A 17,658-nucleotide genomic window follows, 5' to 3' on the forward strand; every position below is an offset into this window, starting at 1 on the left:
GAGTTCTCCACATGGACAAGGGAGAGAAGGTAAACCCGCTTAGAGGGAACAACAAGCACAAGGCCTGGCAGTATGAAATCGGGACATTTCAAGTTTCATTTTGATCTCCACTGGCTCCCAGGAGCTTTTCCTGAACTGAAGGGCAACTTTAGAAACAGCTCTCATGTATCCACACTTGTCCTCAAGCCACAGTTCTTTATATACTGTATTTGTCAGCCAATCCCTTTGAATTCAGGAACGGGGTCTGTCTTCTCTTTGCATGTCCTGTAGCACTCAGGAGTATGCCTTGGACAGATATTAAGTGCTCAAAATGGTTATCAACTATAAAATGCAAATATTTTCTTGATCCAACATACACATCATTATGAAAATTATAATTACTAAACTACACACAACCTTCAAATCTAAAAATCTGAGCATGAAGAAAATAATGCAATAAAAACTCCATGCTTTTTCTATTGCCTCACCTGCCACCATCTGACATAAATACATGTATCACTATCTCACAGAAAGTATCAGATCTAAAGAAAAGGTTACAATCTCAACAGACATTTTAAAACCAGAATTATTAACAAGCCAGCAAATGTACAAACTAATCTTCACAATGGTTCCATTGTCATAAAAGCAGACTACCCATACCTGAATGAACCTCTTTCTGAAAGCTCCAAGGCCTGGAACCTTTGGGTCTCCCAAAGCTGCATACATTCTTTCATACATCTTTTCAATGTGTTTTTTATTAACAGGGGTTTTTGCTAGTTCAACCTTGATATCATCAGTCCAGTCCTGTGCAGGAAAAAAAAAAAAAAAAAAAAAAAAAGGGAAAAATCAAGTTGACTACAAGTAGATTTTATCCAAATTCTATGTTTTATGAACTGGAAGCTATTACATTACCTTAAAGAGCATTTCAGGATTAGAGAGCTGCTCTAGGGCACTAATAAAATCTTGAATCACTCCTCCTTGATCCAACTTAATTTTAATCCTATAAAACAATTACCAAGTTTAGGTAATCAAACATCTTCCAAAGATCAAAGCCTATGGTTTTTGTATATGACAATTACTTATATTTATATATAAAACTATACACATACATACACACACACACACAACTAATAGTCTAGGGAAGGAGCAATTTTAAAATTCTGTTCAATATTAGATGAAGAACAAAGTAGTATTCTACCAAGAAGTGAGGTTCTTTTTCTTTTTTTAAATTTACATCCAAATTAGTTAGCATATAGTGCCAACAATGATTTCAGGAGTAGATTTCTTAATGCCCCTTACCCATTTAGCCCATCCACCCTCCCACAACCCCTCCAGTAACCCTCTGTTTGTTCTCCATATTTAAGAGTCTCTTATGTTTTGTCCCCCTCCCTGTTTTTATATTAGTTTTGCTTCCCTTGCCTTATGTTCATCTGTTTTGCATCTTAAAGTCCTCATGTGAGTGAAGTCATGTGATATGTCTTTTGCTGAGTAATTTCGCTTAGCATAATACCCACTAATTCCAACCATGTAGTTGCAAATGGCAAGATTTCATTCATTTTGATTGCCGAGTAATACTCCATTGTATATATACACCACATCTTCTTTATCCATTCATCCATCGATGGACATCTGGGCTCTTTCCATGCTTTGGCTATTGTTGACAGAGCTTCTATAAACATGGGGGTGCACCTGCCCCTTCGAAACAGCACACCTGTATCCCTTGGATAAATATATAGTAGTGCAATTGCTGGGTCATAGGGTAGTTCTATTTTTAATTTTTTGAGGAACCAACATACTGTTTTCCAGAGTTGGCTGCACCAATTTGCATTCCCACCAACAAAGGAAAAGAGATCCTCTTTCTCCGCATCTTCCTTGCCAGCATCTGTTGTTGCCTGAGTTGTTCATGTTAGCCATTCTGACAGGTGTGAGGTGGTATCTCATTGTGGTTTTGATGTGTATTTCCCTGATGATGAGTGATGTTGAGCATTTTTTCATGTGTCAGTTGGCCATCTGGATGTTTTCTTTGGAGAAGTGTCTATTCACGTCTTTCGCCCATTTCTGCACTGGATTATTTGTTTTTTGAGTGTTGAGTCTGAAAAGTTCTTTATAGATTTTGGATACTAACCCTTTATCTGGTACGTCATTCGCAAATATCTTCTCCCATTCTGTCGGCTGCCTTTTAGTTTTGCTGATTGTTTCCTTCACTGAGCAGGAGCTTTTTTTGTTGACGAGGTCCCAGTATTTCATTTTTGCTTTTGTTTCCCTTGCCTCTGGAGAGATGTTGAGTAAGATGTTGCTGCGGCCAAGATCAAAGAGGTTTTAGCCTGCTTTCTCCTTGAGGATTTTGATGGCTTCCTGTCTTACATTGATGTGTTTCATCCATTTTGAGTTTACTTTTGTGTCTGGTGTGAGAAAGTGGTCCAGGTTCATTCTTCTGCATGTCGCTGTCCAGTTTTCCCAGCACCACTTGCTGAAGAGACTGTCTTTATTCCATTGGATATTCTTTCCTGCTTTGTCAAAGATTAGTTGGCCATACGTTTGTGGGTCCATTTCTGGGTTCTCTATTCTGTCCCATTGATCTGAGTGTCTGTTTTTGTGCCAAGAAGTGAGGTTCTTAGATAAGGTAAAAGCAAATATCCTTGTCAATGATGCTGACATTTTGATGCACATAATTTGATACATATAGTTTCTGAAGTTATATTATAAAAGAAAAGGCCACATTCTTTTTAAAAAAAAATTTTTTTTTTTTAACGTTTTATTTATTTTTGAGACAGGGAGAGACAGAGCATGAACGGGGGAGGGGCAGAGAGAAAGGGAGACACAGAATCGGAAGCAGGCTCCAGGCTCTGAGCCATCAGCCCAGAGCCCGACGCAGGGCTCGAACTCACGGACCGCGAGATCGTGACCTGAGCTGAAGTCGGCCGCTTAACCGACTGAGCCACCCAGGCGCCCCGAAAAGGCCACATTCTCAACACACTTTCAAACCTTTCTCTTTTCTTTCTTTCAAAAAAAAAATGAATCATGTTGCAGTAGACTGTGCTGAGAGACAGGCAGGGGGTTGGTAGGCAGGGCACCAGCAGTGGCAAATGGGATATGCACAGCCAACCCATCCACAAATCATGACAAAAGCTGTATCTTACTCGTCTTCTCAGAAACAAACACTCTAAATAATGAAACAAATGAGGTCATGACAAAAAAAAAAGCTCATAACAGAGAATGTCAACTAGAACACCATTCCTTTTCCAAGTTTTCCTGTAAAAGTAATACACTATTGCTAGTTATATCAACAGTCTCCACTTACAACTCAAATGGAAAAATGAAAAGGACGACACTTCAGGCAGTCTACTGAATCTTCGAATTAAAGAATAATTTCAGTAACTGATTTCAAAAAGTATCTCATCCAGTCTCAACCAACAAATTACTGTCAACTATTACTATTATAAGGACAGAATGTCTCATGAATAAAATTCTAAGATGAAGCATATTTTATTTTTTTAAGTTTATTTATTTTGAGAGACAGTGTATGTACATGCACAGGAGGGGTAGAGAGAGAGAGAGACAGAGTCCCAAACAGGCTCTGAATTATTGTTGCAGAGCCCAATGCAGGGCTTGAACTCATGAAACGTGAGATTAGACCCGAGCTGAAATCAAGAGTCGGATGCTTATTAAGTGTCTGACTTCGGCTCAGGTCATGATCCCACAGTTTGTGGGTTCGAGCCCCTCATCGGGCTCTGTGTTCACAGCTCAGAGCCTGGAGCCTGCTTCGGATTCTGTGTCTCCCTCTCTCTCTGCCCCTCCCCATTCATGCTCTGTCTCTGTCTCTCAAAAATAAATAAATATTGAAAAAAAAATTTAAAAAACCAGAAAAAGGAAAGAAATTCTGTAACAACATACCAGGAGTAGGTACATTCAAAAAATAGATGTCTAAGATTTTCTATTCTCCAAGGATGGCTCTAATTAATTTGAAGACAGACATAAGCTTCCATGTGGTTTTTTTTTTTTTTTTTTTTCACATAAGCTGTACACCCAAGATCAAGAGTCACATGCTCCACTGACTGAGCCAGCTAGGAGGCCCCCACGTGTTTGCTTTTACCATACACTTTTTAAAACAACCTATCATATTTAACCAACCCACCTTGCCACAAACTCCTTATTCTTATGACCAGCAGAAGTATCTTTGAAGGAATAGCTTTCACTACTTATTATAAATGGGTAGATAATCGCCTGTGGATAGTTATCAGCAATTTCTTCCACAGTGTGCTGGACAGCAACAGCTTCCTCTTTGTCCAGTAAGGCCACCATATGGCTGATCCAGCCAATGAACTGCCAGCAAGGAATGGAAGACATCTAAAACACAGAGAAGTGTAACTTAATGATGAATAAAATATTTAACAGTTTTATTATAAAAGTATTATGTGTTCATATAAAAAAATATATATCTATATACAGAAGTATAAAAACAGGCATAAGTCTAAAACAAAACATCTTCTCTCCCTCAGTCCTCTCAGTTCTTATTCCAGTGAGGCAACCATTCCACTGTTTAGGATGTTTTGCCTGCAAGTGCACCCATATTCTTTCTTTACTTGAATGGAATCAGACTCCATATACTGTCTGACAGAGATTCACCCCATTCCTTTTAACAGCTATATAGTATTCCATTTTGCTTAACTACTGCTATATAATCAATTTTTACGTTATTTTCCAAGTTTTTCTATTATAGATAATGCTATAATGGAAATCCCTACACGTTTATCACTTGTGCTATGTGTGCCCACTGGATAAATTCCTACAGGTAAAACTACTGTGTGAACATTAATAATTGTAAAAAATGTTGCTAGATTTCCCTCCAAAAAGATTTTTCAAATTTTCATTTTTAAAAGTGTAATGAAAACTCCTATAACTCAATACCAAAAACCCAAATAATCTGATTAAAAAATGGGCAGCACAGCTCAGAAAACCGAGACTCTCCCCCTAAGGTCAGAAACACGACAGGGATGTCCACTCTCACCACTGTTGTTCAACATAGTCCTGGATGTCCTAGCCTCAGCAATCGGACAACAAAAAGAAATAAAAAAGCATACAAATTGGCAAACTTTCATTCTTTGACAAAGAATGTCAAAGACAAAGACATACAAAGCATACAAAGCAGACATACAAAGGAGACATACAAAGCAGACAAAGCACACAAAGACAAACTTTCATTCTTGACAAAGAAGTCAAACTTTCATTCTTTGCAGATGACATGATACTCTATGTGGAAAACCCGAAAGACTCCACCAAAAAACTACCAGAACTCATCCATGATTCAGCAAGTCACAGGATATAAAATCAATGTATAGAAATCGGTTGCATTTCTACACACCAATGATGAAGCAGCAGAAAGAATTGATCCCATTTACAATTGTACCAAAAAACTGTAAGATACCTAGGAATAAACCTAACCAAAGAGGTAAAAGAGCTGTATGCTGAAAACTATAGAAAGCTTATGAAAAAAACTGAAGAAGACACAAAGAAATGGAACAGCATTCCATGCTCATAGATTGGAAGAAGAAATATTGTTAAAATGTCTATACTACCCAAAGCAATCTATATATTCAGTGCAATCCCTATCAAAGTAACACCAGCATTTTTCACAGAGCTAGAACAAACAACCCTAAAATTTGTATGGAGCCAGAAAAGACCCTTAATAGCCCAAGTAATGTTGAAGAAGAAAAGCAGAGTGGGAGGCATTACAATTCCAGACTTTAAGCTGTACTGCAAAGTTTTAATCATCAAGACAATATGGTAGTAGCACAAAAACAGACACATAGATCAATGGAACAGAACAGAGAATGCAGAAATGGCCCACAAACGAATGACCAACTAATCTTAGACAAAGCAGGAAAGAATCTCCAATGGAAAAAAGGCAGTCTCTTCAGCAAACAGTGCTGAAAACTGGGCAGTGACATGCAGAAGAATGAACTTGGACCACCTTCTTACACCATTCACAAAAATAAATTCAAAATGGATGAAAGACCTAAATGTGAGACAGGATACCATCAAAATCCTAGGGGAGAACACAGGCAGCAACCTTTTTGACTTCAGCTACAGCAACTTCTTACTAGACACATCTCCAGCAGCAAGGGAAACAAAAGCAAAAATGAACCATTGGGACCTCATCAAGATAAAAAGCTTTTGCAAAACAAAGGAAACAATCAACAAAAATAAAAGGCAAGAAATGGGAGAAGATATTTGCAAATGACATATTAGATAAAGGGATTAGTATCCCAAAATCTACAAACAACTTATCAAACTCAACCCCCACCCCGCCCCCCGCCAAAAAAAAAAAATCCAGTGCAGAAATGGGCAAAAAGCATGAATAGACACTTAGCCAAAGAAGACACCCAAATGGCTAACAGACACATAAAAAGATGCTCAACAATACTCATCACCAGAGAAATACAAATCAAAACCACAATGAGATTCCACCCCACTCCTGTCAGAATGGCTAAAATTAACAGCTCAGGAAACAACAGATTTTGGCAGGATGTAGAGAAAGGGGAACTGTTTTGCACTACTGGTGGGAATGCAAACTGGTGCAGCCACGTGGGAAAACAATATCGAGATTCCTCAAAAAATTAAAAATAGAACTACACTATGACTCAGCAATTGCACTACTAGGTATTTTTCCAAAGGATACAAAAATGCTGATTCAAAGGGGCACATGCACCCCAATGTTTATAGCAGCACTATCAACAATGGACAAATTATGGAAAAAGCCCAAATGTTCACTGACTGATGAATGGATAAAGATGTGGTATATGTATAAAATGGAATATTACTTGGGATCAAAATGGCGATGAGATCTTGCCATTTGCAACAATGTGGATGGAACTAGAGTGTATTATGCTGAGCGAAATATGTTGGAGAAACAAATATCATAGGATTTCACTCATGTGGAATTAAAAAAAACCAAAACATGAGAATATGGGAAGGGAAGTAAAAAACAGATAAAAACAAAGTGGGAGGCAAACCATAAGAAACTAAATACAGACAACAAACTGAGGGTTGCTGGAGGGGTGGTGCGTGAGGGGATAGGGTAAATGGGCAATGGGCATTAAGGACAGCATTTGTTGGGATGAACACTGGGTATTATATTTAAGTCATGAATCACTGGGTTATTCCCCTGAAACCACTACAACTGTATGTGAACTAACTTGAATTTAAATAAATACATCTTTAAAAATGGGCAGGAGAGCTGAATAGATATTTTTCCAAAGAAAACATACAGATGATCAACAGACACATGAAAAGATGTTCAACATCACTAATCATCAGGGAAACGGAAATCAAAACCACAATGAAATCTCACCTCACTAGCTAGTCAGAATAGCTAGTATCAAAAAAACAAGAAACAAGTGTTGGCGAGGATGTAGAAAAAAGGGAACCCTCCTGCATGTTGGTGGGAATGTAAATTCCGCTATGTAAATTTGGTGGGAATGTAAATTTCCACTATGGAAAACAGTAGGGAGGTCCTCAAAAAGTTAAAATTAGAAATACCACACAATCCAGTAGTTCTACTTGTAGGATATTAACTCAAAGAAAACAAAACCCTAATTCAAAACGATATCTGCACCCTCATGTTTTCTGCAGCATTATTTACAATAGCTAAAATACAGAAGCAACCCAAGTGTCCCCTGATAGATGAATGGATAATGGAGATGTGATATATGCATTTAATGGGTTATCACTCAGCCATGAAGAATGAATTCTCACCATTTGCAACAACAAAGATGAACCCAGTGCGTATAAAGCTAAGTGAAGTAAGCCAGACAAAGATTTTACTTACATGATTTTTACTTATACGTGGAATCTAAAAAACAACATAAATGAACAAACAAAAAACAGAAACAGACTCATAAATACAGAGAACTAGTGGTTGCCAAAGGGGAGAGGTGTGGCAGGATGAGCAAAACAGTTGAAGGAGATTAAGAGGTACAAATTTCCAGTTATAAAATGAGATCCCCAGCCCCGTGCGGCCCACTCTGGATGCCTGCCCCTCACTGACCCGAGTCCGAGGACGTGGTGAACCAGGTTATCAAGTGCAAGACTGCAGCTGCCTGGGAGGCAGAAAAGCCTCTGTCTATAGCAGACGTAGAGGTGTCACCCCCCAAAGGCTCATGAAGTTCAAATTAAGATTATCACCACTGCAGTTGGCCACACCAATGCCTACGAGTGGGGCTGATCCTTAGGGGAGTTTTCCAGGGATCTTGGGACACGAACGTGCTGCAATCGTGGAAAGTGTTGGCAAAGGAGTGATGAAGCTGAAGGCCGATGATACTGTCATCCCACTGACATCGCACAGTGTGGAGAATGCAAATTTTGTCTAAACCCTAAAACAAACCTTTGTCAGAAGACAAGAGTTACTCAAGGAAAAGGATTAATGCCAGGTGCTACTAGCCGATTTACTTGCAAAGGAAAGACAACTTTACATTACATGGGAACCAGCAAGTTTTCTGAAAATACAGTTGTGGCTGGTATCTCTGTTACTAAAATGGACCCTTCGACAACTTTGGATGACGTCTGCCTTCTGAGTTGTGGCATTTCAACTGGTTATAGTGCTGCTATGAACAGTGCCATCTTGGCCTAGGAGGAGTTGGATCGGCGGTTATCGTGGGATTCACAAGGGCCAAGGAGTCAAGACCCCCAGGACTTCGGGAAACCCATCCAAGAAGTGTTCACTGAAATGACTGGCAGAGGAGTGAACTATGCCTTCGGGTGTACTGGTAACCCGGAAGTCACAAGAGCAGCACTGGAGGCGTGCCACACAGGTTGGGGCATCGGCGTAGCAGTTGGGAGTAGCTGCTTCGGGTGAAGAAATCGCCACTCACCCATTTCAGCTGGTAAGAGGCTGCACGTGGAAAGGCACTGCCTTTGGAAGATGGAAGGGTGTGGAAAGTGCCCCAAAGTTGGTGTGAATATATGTCCAAAAAGGTAAAAGTTGATGAATTTGTGACTCACAATTTGTCGTTTGACCAAATTCAAACTATTGTAAAGCTTTAATATTTATTTTTTTTAATGTTTACTTACTTTTGAGAGAGAGACAGAGCATAGCGGGGGAGGGGCAGAGAGAAAGGGAGACACAGAATCTGGGGCAGGCTCCAGGCTCTGAGCTGTCAGCACAGAGACTGACCCAGGGCTCGAACTCTCGAACCGTGAGATCACGACCTGAGCCGAAGTCGGATGCTTAACTGACTGAGCCACCCAGGCACCCCAAACTGTTGTAAAGCTTTAAATTCAACAGAGAAAAATACATCCATCCTTGCACCTAAGTCTGCTGGTCCAGCTGGAACAGCAAGACAAGCAGGGAGAAGCTCTTCCAAGTTTAGTCTCTTAGACCTTCTCTACTCCTACTTCTAGAGTAACCTACTCTGGGGACCACTATGTTGTATATAATTCATAAATCTCTAATCAAGGACAAAGCTAATATAGTCATGAATTTATTTTCTGAACTCTCTTTTACATGAATAATTGCTAGCTCATTAAGGAATATTCTAACATAATAAAAGTAATTTCTTCATATGTGAAATAAATGAGTATGTCATGGGATAGTAAAGTATAGCATAGGGAATACAGTCAATAATACTGTAATATCACTGTATAGTGACATACGGGAATTACACTTATCGTGATAAGCACTGAATAATGCACAGAATTATTGAATCATTATACTGTATGCCTAAAACTAATATCACATTGTTATGTCAACTTAAACTTCAATTAAAAAAAATGGATTAGATTGACTAGTTTCCAAAATCTTTTCCAATTCTGGAGACAATCAGTTTTTTAAATTTATTGTCAATTTGAGAGGTGAAAAATACCTAATTTTAATTTTCACATTTCATTATTAGTGAGGGTACACAGTCTGTTTATTTTCCTTACATATTTAATCATACATGTGTTTCCTCTGACAATTTTCTACTGTCTATTTATTTTATAGAGGCAGACATCAGCTCTTTTTTTGTTTGTTCCCCTGGATAGAAGTGTTGATTATTTTCCTTTATAGCTTCTGGTTTTTGTATAGCTTCACTCCAAGGCCATTTTTAAATTTGCTCATGTTCCCCACCGCCCCTGCCCCCGCCCCATGCTTTTTACTGTGCTAGTTTTAAGATAAAATCTGATGCACTTGGAATGTTGGTGTAAGAGTGAACTTGTCAAGCTTCCTCCTTTCAACTATTAAATGAGGAAAGAGCAAAGTGTGTGGGGATAAAAGGCATCAGTCCATATAGCCACAGGGAGTGCTCAATAACGGTTAGCTCCTCATCCCTGGTGCCATAACAACATTGACTGAACATTCCATTTATTTCCTCACAAATTTGAAATGCTATTTTTATCATATGTAAATAAAATATTATTTTGGAAAAACTAAAATCATAACTTATTTAATGATTTCTTCATTTGTCTTTAAGGAAAACACATACACATATATATATACACTACATTTCTGAAGTTACTTTCATCTCCTTTTTAGGATCTTTTGGAAAAATCCCTACTCTTCCACAACCAGAAGAGGGTCAGAGGGTGTAGTATAAAGCCCTGCCAGGCACGGAGTCTCCACAGCTCAGATACCAGCATTGTTTAAAAATACACGATGTAAAGCTAATAGAGTACTATGCTACCCTTTTTAAACTATCATATTATTAACTCAAAGCCTGGCCCTATTTTCTAGTTAAACATCTAGAAAAGTCATTGAGGAGTCTTTCAGATGGCCCCTATGACAGGAAGGCAGCAGGCTGATGCAGACCTGTGGGGGAGGCCTTCATGGGACACACGAATGGTGAGCAGACCGTGTGGGGGAGTGCCCGCGCACCTGGTTGTTCGCGGCATGCTCAGAGGACTCAGAATCCTGTGAACACGGTGCTGCCAGAAGGCACTACGGTCACGGGGGTGGGAAGCCAGCTGAAATGTACTCCCTCTCCCTGAGATAAATAATAAACCGAGCATAAGGCACCAACAGATGTTCCAGACTACAGCTTACTCGTTATGGGCAGCAAATTGTGTTCCAGAAAGTTCCTGCCTCTGTCCCAAACATAACTCCTCCTCTTCCTGGGGTCCTTGTTCAGACACAGTGTTCTTATCAACACCCACAAAGGAAAACTGGTAAATGTGAACACTCTTTTATATAGCTGTATACAACTTTAAGTTCTATGTTTTTGGAATGTAGTAAAATTCAATCTGGTTAGGAAAAAGTGTAACTTGTGCACCACACATACTAACGTGTTTAAATATAAACAGAAACATGTCTTCACGTACTCTAAAGTTGTCTTCACCAGAATTCAAATACTAACCTCTTTTGTCATTAGGCTCAGGGTCTCCTCAGGATATAGCTCTATAATCTGCAGCAGTCTGGGAAACTTCAGCCTGGCTTCACTGGAATGCAATTTTAAAGCTTTCAACATTTTGTCCACCACAAGGGCTGGATACATCTGCAGTTCTACAGACTCAATAACTACCAAGGACAGGAGAGAAGAAAAAAATGGTCAATATATCCACTTATATAAACTGTAAAATTTAACAAATGACTATATTTCCCTTTTTAGTTTATATTTTGTATTATGTCACTGTTCTCTTTTTCACACGTATTTAGATCAACCAACACCAGACGTAGTTTTGGGCCATATGTGAAAGCGTCCATCTTGAACCTGACTCTTCTGTTAGATCATGCATTCTGCATGAAGCGCAGTTTGCTTCCTGGGCTGGGTGGGAAAACAGGGCAGCTTCTGGTCACTGAATTTATTTCAGGAGCAAGAGGCAGGCCACGTAGCCAATATTACCAAAGCAACAAGCAAAATGTAGAAAGTATAAACTAAACAAACGGAAAGACAAATGATAGCTAGACTCTGTGTTGTTTGAAGATGTCACTGCCTCTTAAAAAGACAAGACCTTGGGGCACCTGGGTGGCTCAGTTTAATGTTCGACCTTGGTTCAGGTCATGATCTCAAGGCCTGTGGGTTTGAGCCCCACGTCAGGCTCTCTGCTGTCAGCGCAGAACCCACTTCAGATCCTCTGTCCCTCTCTTTCTCTGCCCCTCCCCCACTCGTGTGTGTGTGTGTGTGTGTGTGTGTGTGTGTGTGTGTGTGCGCGCGTGTGTGCGTGCGCACTCTCTCAAAAATAAATCAACATGAAATAAAGGGCAAGACTTTTCTCAGAATAACTGTCACTTAAAAACAAACAAGCAAACTGGAAACCTAAAATATCCACAAAAGTCTTAAGACTGGTTAACGCAGTGTGACAAACTAAATGGCTTTTCCTTCTGTGATTCACCTGAGGCACTCTCCTCCTCCTTGCGAAGCTGCTGGTCACAGAAATCCACCAGTGTCATGTAAGCCTCTGTCATGCTGGCTATAGGCCCCTGGCCCTTGATGGAAGGCTGGGCCTCCTCTTCAGCTGTCCGTACGGCCTCAGAAAGGTGATGGAATGCTCTCTGGTATAGACCTGCAATCACCTAGAATTCACAGAGGTCTCAGAAAACCTGTGAGTACGGCTGAAGTTTTCTTGAAGAATCCTACTTTCTACTTGTGATGATACAGAAAGATTACTTGTGATCACAGAAAGCTGGTTAAATGGAAAAGGGAGTTTGTCTGCCCTGATTGTGAAACAGTAAGTGATTCCAGTACGATTCTCAGTACTTTTAAAAATCAGATGGTCCACTAATCATGCAGAACTGGCACCAAAGGTCACTGGGGGTCATATAGCCTGTCCGAAGAAGAGACAGAAGATGGTGCTTTAACCTCGCCACCCTGCACAGATATTGCTAACACTGTGGAGGAAGAAGGCAAGGCTAACAACTGAAGTGAGATGGGCACAGTGAGATGAGAAGCTGCTAACTATGGAAAATAAAAATTCATTTTGAAAAAGCTAAGCAAAGCAGACACTACATAAAAAAGGGCAGAAAAGCCTGGTTTGCCCCACAAGCTAGTGGGATGTCTGAATGGCGGCTGGTGGGGAAATTTCATTAAAAAAATCCATGGAAGAACTGTTCCATTCAATCTGACACAAATTTCTGATTTTTAATACTAAAACAGTCTGTATTGTTCAAATAAACAGGAAACACATGGAGTATGTCAGTTTTCCACATAAGAAACTTGGCTGTGCATAACTGTCAAATATATTTCCAAACACAAAGCAATCATCATTCTTCATTATTTCTTTCATGTAGCTAGAAGGCTGCACATTATAGACACACAACACACAAACATAACAAGCTCACTCTTCTTGTGTTCATTACCTTGTCTGTATTCTCTGAACCGGATCCAGAAAGGTCCAAGATTCTTCTAGCCTTGCTTTCCTCGATTTCAGCAAGGCAGGTTGGTTCCCTGCTGAGAGCATCAGCTATGATTCTGTAAGTTGTACCCAAGAGAATGTTCTGGTCATGGAAAGCCAGAACATTTTTGCTTAAGTAACTTGATATGCTCTCACCTGTTGGATTAAAAACATACAACACACATGATTTTCTCAGAAATAAATGAATGCCATAAATTAAAAAAAAAAGATATTCATAGCGTACAAAAGTTGTTTTCTATTAAAAAAGTAAAATAAATCTTGAAAGGATAAGAAACTGACTTCAAACATTGGTTAGGGAATTTCTTGAATTCACATTAATGAAAAATGTTCTTTGTTAGCAGTGGCTGTATCAACGCCTACAGAAGCTAAGCAATTAAAACGCTGAATAAACTTTTATTCAAGTACCATCGTTCTGCATTTTGTCAAAGCACCAAATTCTCTAATCATGCAGAACTGGCACCAAATTCTCTTATAAAGAAAATGGCTCTTTTTAATGTGATTTGTGCATGTATCTTAATAGCCCAGAGTACATTTTTAAGTTGATAATGTGGCCTATAGCTGATAACACCACAGATGCTACTACATTCAAAGGTCTAGTTCTATGTCTTACTGTGTGGTTCTAGGAAAGGAACTTATTAGCCCTGGTCAAGCCTGCAGCTTGCACAGGTGTGAGAAGGGATGCAAGCAAAAGAGAAAGGGCCGTCACCTAGCAAGTCCCGTCAACTACACTGCCATGTTCATCTGTCCATGAAAATTCTCTGCCAGATTTCCCTCAGATACATAATCAAAATTACTGGCCCTGTTATTTCACAAGACTGTTACAAACCACCGCCATACTAGGACACTAGAACTGGGTCATTATTATGAGCACTAATGTTTTCTCAGGATCAGCAAACTCCTCCTCCTCTCCCCTATTCCCCCCACCAAAAAACCCTAAAAATATTTAAGCAATCATAAGGGTGATGTTCTAACCCTGATCAAAATGGAAGTCCTGTTTCCCCTATTTGCATTTTGACTGAGACTGATATCTGATATAATACCCTGTCCTATTGAAGAGTCAGATTTGGGAATAGGATTGTAAACACTGTCAATAACAGTGCCATGTACCCTTGGACACAGGGCAGCAGAGCAGGTGGAGCGGATCCAAAACTCTCAAAGAAAAAGGTTTTCTCCCCTCAGCCTTAAAGGCTATGTTATTATAAAAAGAGAAGAGCTGAGAGAAAAAAAGGCAGTTCATGTTCAACTTTTTACAAGGCAATTCTTATAAGTAAATGAGGTTTTCAAAATAATTAAGCTATTAGATTCATAATTTGCATAAGTATTAAAGAAAAAAAATTTAATTTCAATTTTATTTGATCGATAAAGAAATAAAATCTCCAAATACCACATTCAGTAGCATTACTAAGATAAAAACTACCTTGGCTCCAAAGAGTAAAATTATCACAAGATTTAATTCGCAAATATAAGATAAAGCGGCAAAAGAAGAGTTCTCATAGACACAGAGACGTAAGATAAAACAGTGCTGCTGCACGTATTTAGGTAGGAAGAGCATCCTGGTACCCAGCAAGGAGACTGTTTTCAGCGCCGTGAGGACCTGCTCGGGGCAGCTCTGGGCCCGGCTCCGGCTGTGGCTGAGCCGGGAGTAGCTGTGCACCCACTTCACCTGCCAGCCATCTCTTGTTTTGGAGTCTCTATGCAGCTCCTTCAGTAGCTTCATGGCAAGTGAGAAATTGTGCTACAGAAGAGAGAAAGAGCTACGATGACATACAGGTGGTAACTTAGAAATAAAACTATTTAACATGAGTTTTTAACTGGCCTGCTTTCCTTTTTGCATGACACAACTCACCTTAGAGCAGCGAACCCCTCCTCCACTTAAATTATGTAGATGTGTTCTTATTTATCGTGGGGATAGATTCACATTTGAAGTGTACAATTCTGTGTCTCTTGGTATATTCACAAAGTTGGGCGACCATCACCACTATCCAGTTCCAGAACGTCTGATCAACTCAAAAAGAAACCCTTTGTCCGTGAGCATTTGCTCCCCATTCCCCCTGGCCGTGGCCAAACCACTAATCTACTTTCTGTCTCTGTGGATTTACCTATTCTGGACATTTCATGTCCGTGAAATCAGAAAACATGTGGTGATTTTTACCTGTCTCCTTTCACTTAGCATAGTATTTCCTGGGTTCATCCATGTTACCGTTTGCATCAGTACTCTACTCCTTCACATGGCTGAATAACATTCTACTGCATGAATACAACACAGTTTATTTACCCATTCATCTACCAACACATTCTTGGGCTGTTTACACCTTCTGGCTATCTTGAATACAGATACATACAGATTTCTGTGTGGACACACACTCTCTTTTCTCCTGGGAGTGGAACTGCTGGGTCACATGCTAACTCTACGTTTAACTTTTCAAGGAACTGTCAGACTGTTCTCCACAGCAGCCGCACCATTTTACGCTGTCATCAGCGTATGAGGGTTCCAATTTCTCCACATCTTCACCAACGCTTGTTACTGTCTCTTTGGTTACAGTGGGTGTGAAGTGGTGTCTTGTGTGGTTTTGATTTGCATTTTCCTAATAACTAATAATGTTGAACATCTTCTCATGTGCTTGTTGACCATCTGTGGATCTACTTTGGAGAAATGTCGATTTAGATCCTTTGCCCTTCTTTTTGTTGGGTTGTTTGAGTTTTTGTTGTTCAGTTACAAAGAGTTCGTTAGGTGTTCTGCATAGTGGATCCACAGCAAATACATGATTTCCCAGTATTTTCTCACATTATAGGAGTTGTCTCATCACTCTTTGTAGTGTGTTATTTACGGCACAGGAGTTTTTAAATTTTGGTGTATAAATGTTGGTTGTCGTGTGGACGTCTTTTAAATCTTCCCTATCAAGGTTCAAAGACATTTTCCTCAAACTGGTGCCTTCGTAATTACCCCCCTTCCAACTGCAAAGGCTAAAATTCCGAGGCATCCTCAGCTGCACCTTCTCCATCATTCCCAGCGTCTCTGGGCTTCTTCTATCACTAACAGAGCATCTCGCACGCTGTCTGCGTTCCCACCACCACCTCCCTACATTGAGACTTCACAGTCTCTCTGCCTTTTCCCCGAGCAGCCAATCTTCCAAACAACTTCTGACGTAGTCAACATGTTCAGAGCAGACTTCAATTCCCAGTTTCTCACCTCCATGATTTTGTTTGAATTCATCTTGTATCTATAACATCTTTCTCTTTTCTTCACCTGCGAACCCTGCTGTTTCCATAAAGCCTTGCCCAAATGCCTCCTTCTCCAGGAAGCCCTCTTACCAGGCAGAATCTCTCTTGTTCCCTGGGCTCTCCTAGCATGGTGACCTCTCTTTTCTTTGCCCACCTTGAACTTTTGTTGGGTCAAAGTGCAGCTCTTGTTCTCTCGCCAGACAGTGATCACGGAGAGGAGGAACAGTAGCCTTTACCCAGACGCTGCTGGGTACAGTTTCTGAGCCGCACCGTGCTACTCATCACTACTCACAACTTCCTCCCCACCAAATTCCTAACCTCAAATCACCCCATTATGACCACAAACCCAGTCTATTCACCAAACTCCTGTTATGTCTGCTTTATAATCTTAAGACCTCTGGTAACTTTACCTGCCTTCTTTCTGCTTCCACTTCCTTCCATGTGCAATTAAGCCAGCCACCACTTTCTTAGCAAGATCATCAGCCGTTGTCCCTGTGTTACACCCACCTGGCAAAACCACACTCCGGGTGTATCGAGGGCATGCCTCGTCCGCTCCTACACACTTACAGATGCACCAGAGACACAGTAGCCAGGCTCTCTGTGTGCCCCAACGGTCCTTCCGTGGCTTTCCAGGCCCTCCACCACAGTCCACAATAGCCCACCACTCTCTCACTGTCCTCAGCTCTCCTCAGCTCAACCTCTGCAGAGGGCCTCACTGCCAGTTCTCAGAGAGAACAGATGAGCTCTCCCACTCACCTTTGCCTGAATCCTGTCCCCGCAAACTCCACAAGAAATCCGATTTCCCCAGTGACGTCCTCTCTCTCCCTAGAATTAGGCTTTAAACACCCTCAGGCACCTCCACCCTAAAGACCAAACTCCTCCCTGAACCCACTGGCTCCTCTGCATCGTGGCCTCCTTAGGGACAGCCTGCGCTCACTGTCCCTGAATCTCTACCTTCATCTCTTCTTCCACCCATTATGACCTGACTTCTGCTCTCGTGAAATGATTCTCACCAAAGTCAGCACAAGCCTCCCCTCAATGCAAGGGCACTTTGGTCTTTGCACACCCTTGCTCTCCCAGGTAATGACTTCTGCCCCTTCCTGCGGGCTCAGCCCCTCGGGGTCATCATCTAAT

The 17,658-nt window shown here is 40.6% G+C and overlaps 1 protein-coding gene and 1 pseudogene across 2 annotated transcripts in view; one reads left to right on the top strand and one right to left on the bottom strand.

Moving 5' to 3' along the window:
- The window catches only part of PRKDC (protein kinase, DNA-activated, catalytic subunit), a 214,317-nt gene that overhangs the window by 18,720 nt on the left and 177,939 nt on the right, over positions 1 to 17,658 (bottom strand). For both annotated transcript variants that reach the window (XM_078441702.2, XM_078441703.2), the window contains 7 exons: positions 14,863 to 15,037; positions 13,247 to 13,437; positions 12,283 to 12,463; positions 11,307 to 11,467; positions 4,115 to 4,326; positions 892 to 979; positions 640 to 783 (listed from right to left, as the gene is read on the bottom strand). In XM_078441702.2, coding sequence (XP_078297828.2) covers positions 640 to 783; positions 892 to 979; positions 4,115 to 4,326; positions 11,307 to 11,467; positions 12,283 to 12,463; positions 13,247 to 13,437; positions 14,863 to 15,037 — 1,152 coding nt within the window. The remainder of the gene's footprint in view (positions 1 to 639; positions 784 to 891; positions 980 to 4,114; positions 4,327 to 11,306; positions 11,468 to 12,282; positions 12,464 to 13,246; positions 13,438 to 14,862; positions 15,038 to 17,658) is intronic.
- LOC132664855 (alcohol dehydrogenase class-3 pseudogene) lies at positions 7,716 to 9,021 on the top strand (annotated as a pseudogene).

The sequence above is a fragment of the Panthera onca genome, chromosome F2 (genome assembly GCF_046562875.1).
Source record: "Panthera onca isolate mPanOnc1 chromosome F2, mPanOnc1 haplotype 2, whole genome shotgun sequence".
NCBI classification, from domain to species: domain Eukaryota; kingdom Metazoa; phylum Chordata; class Mammalia; order Carnivora; family Felidae; genus Panthera; species Panthera onca.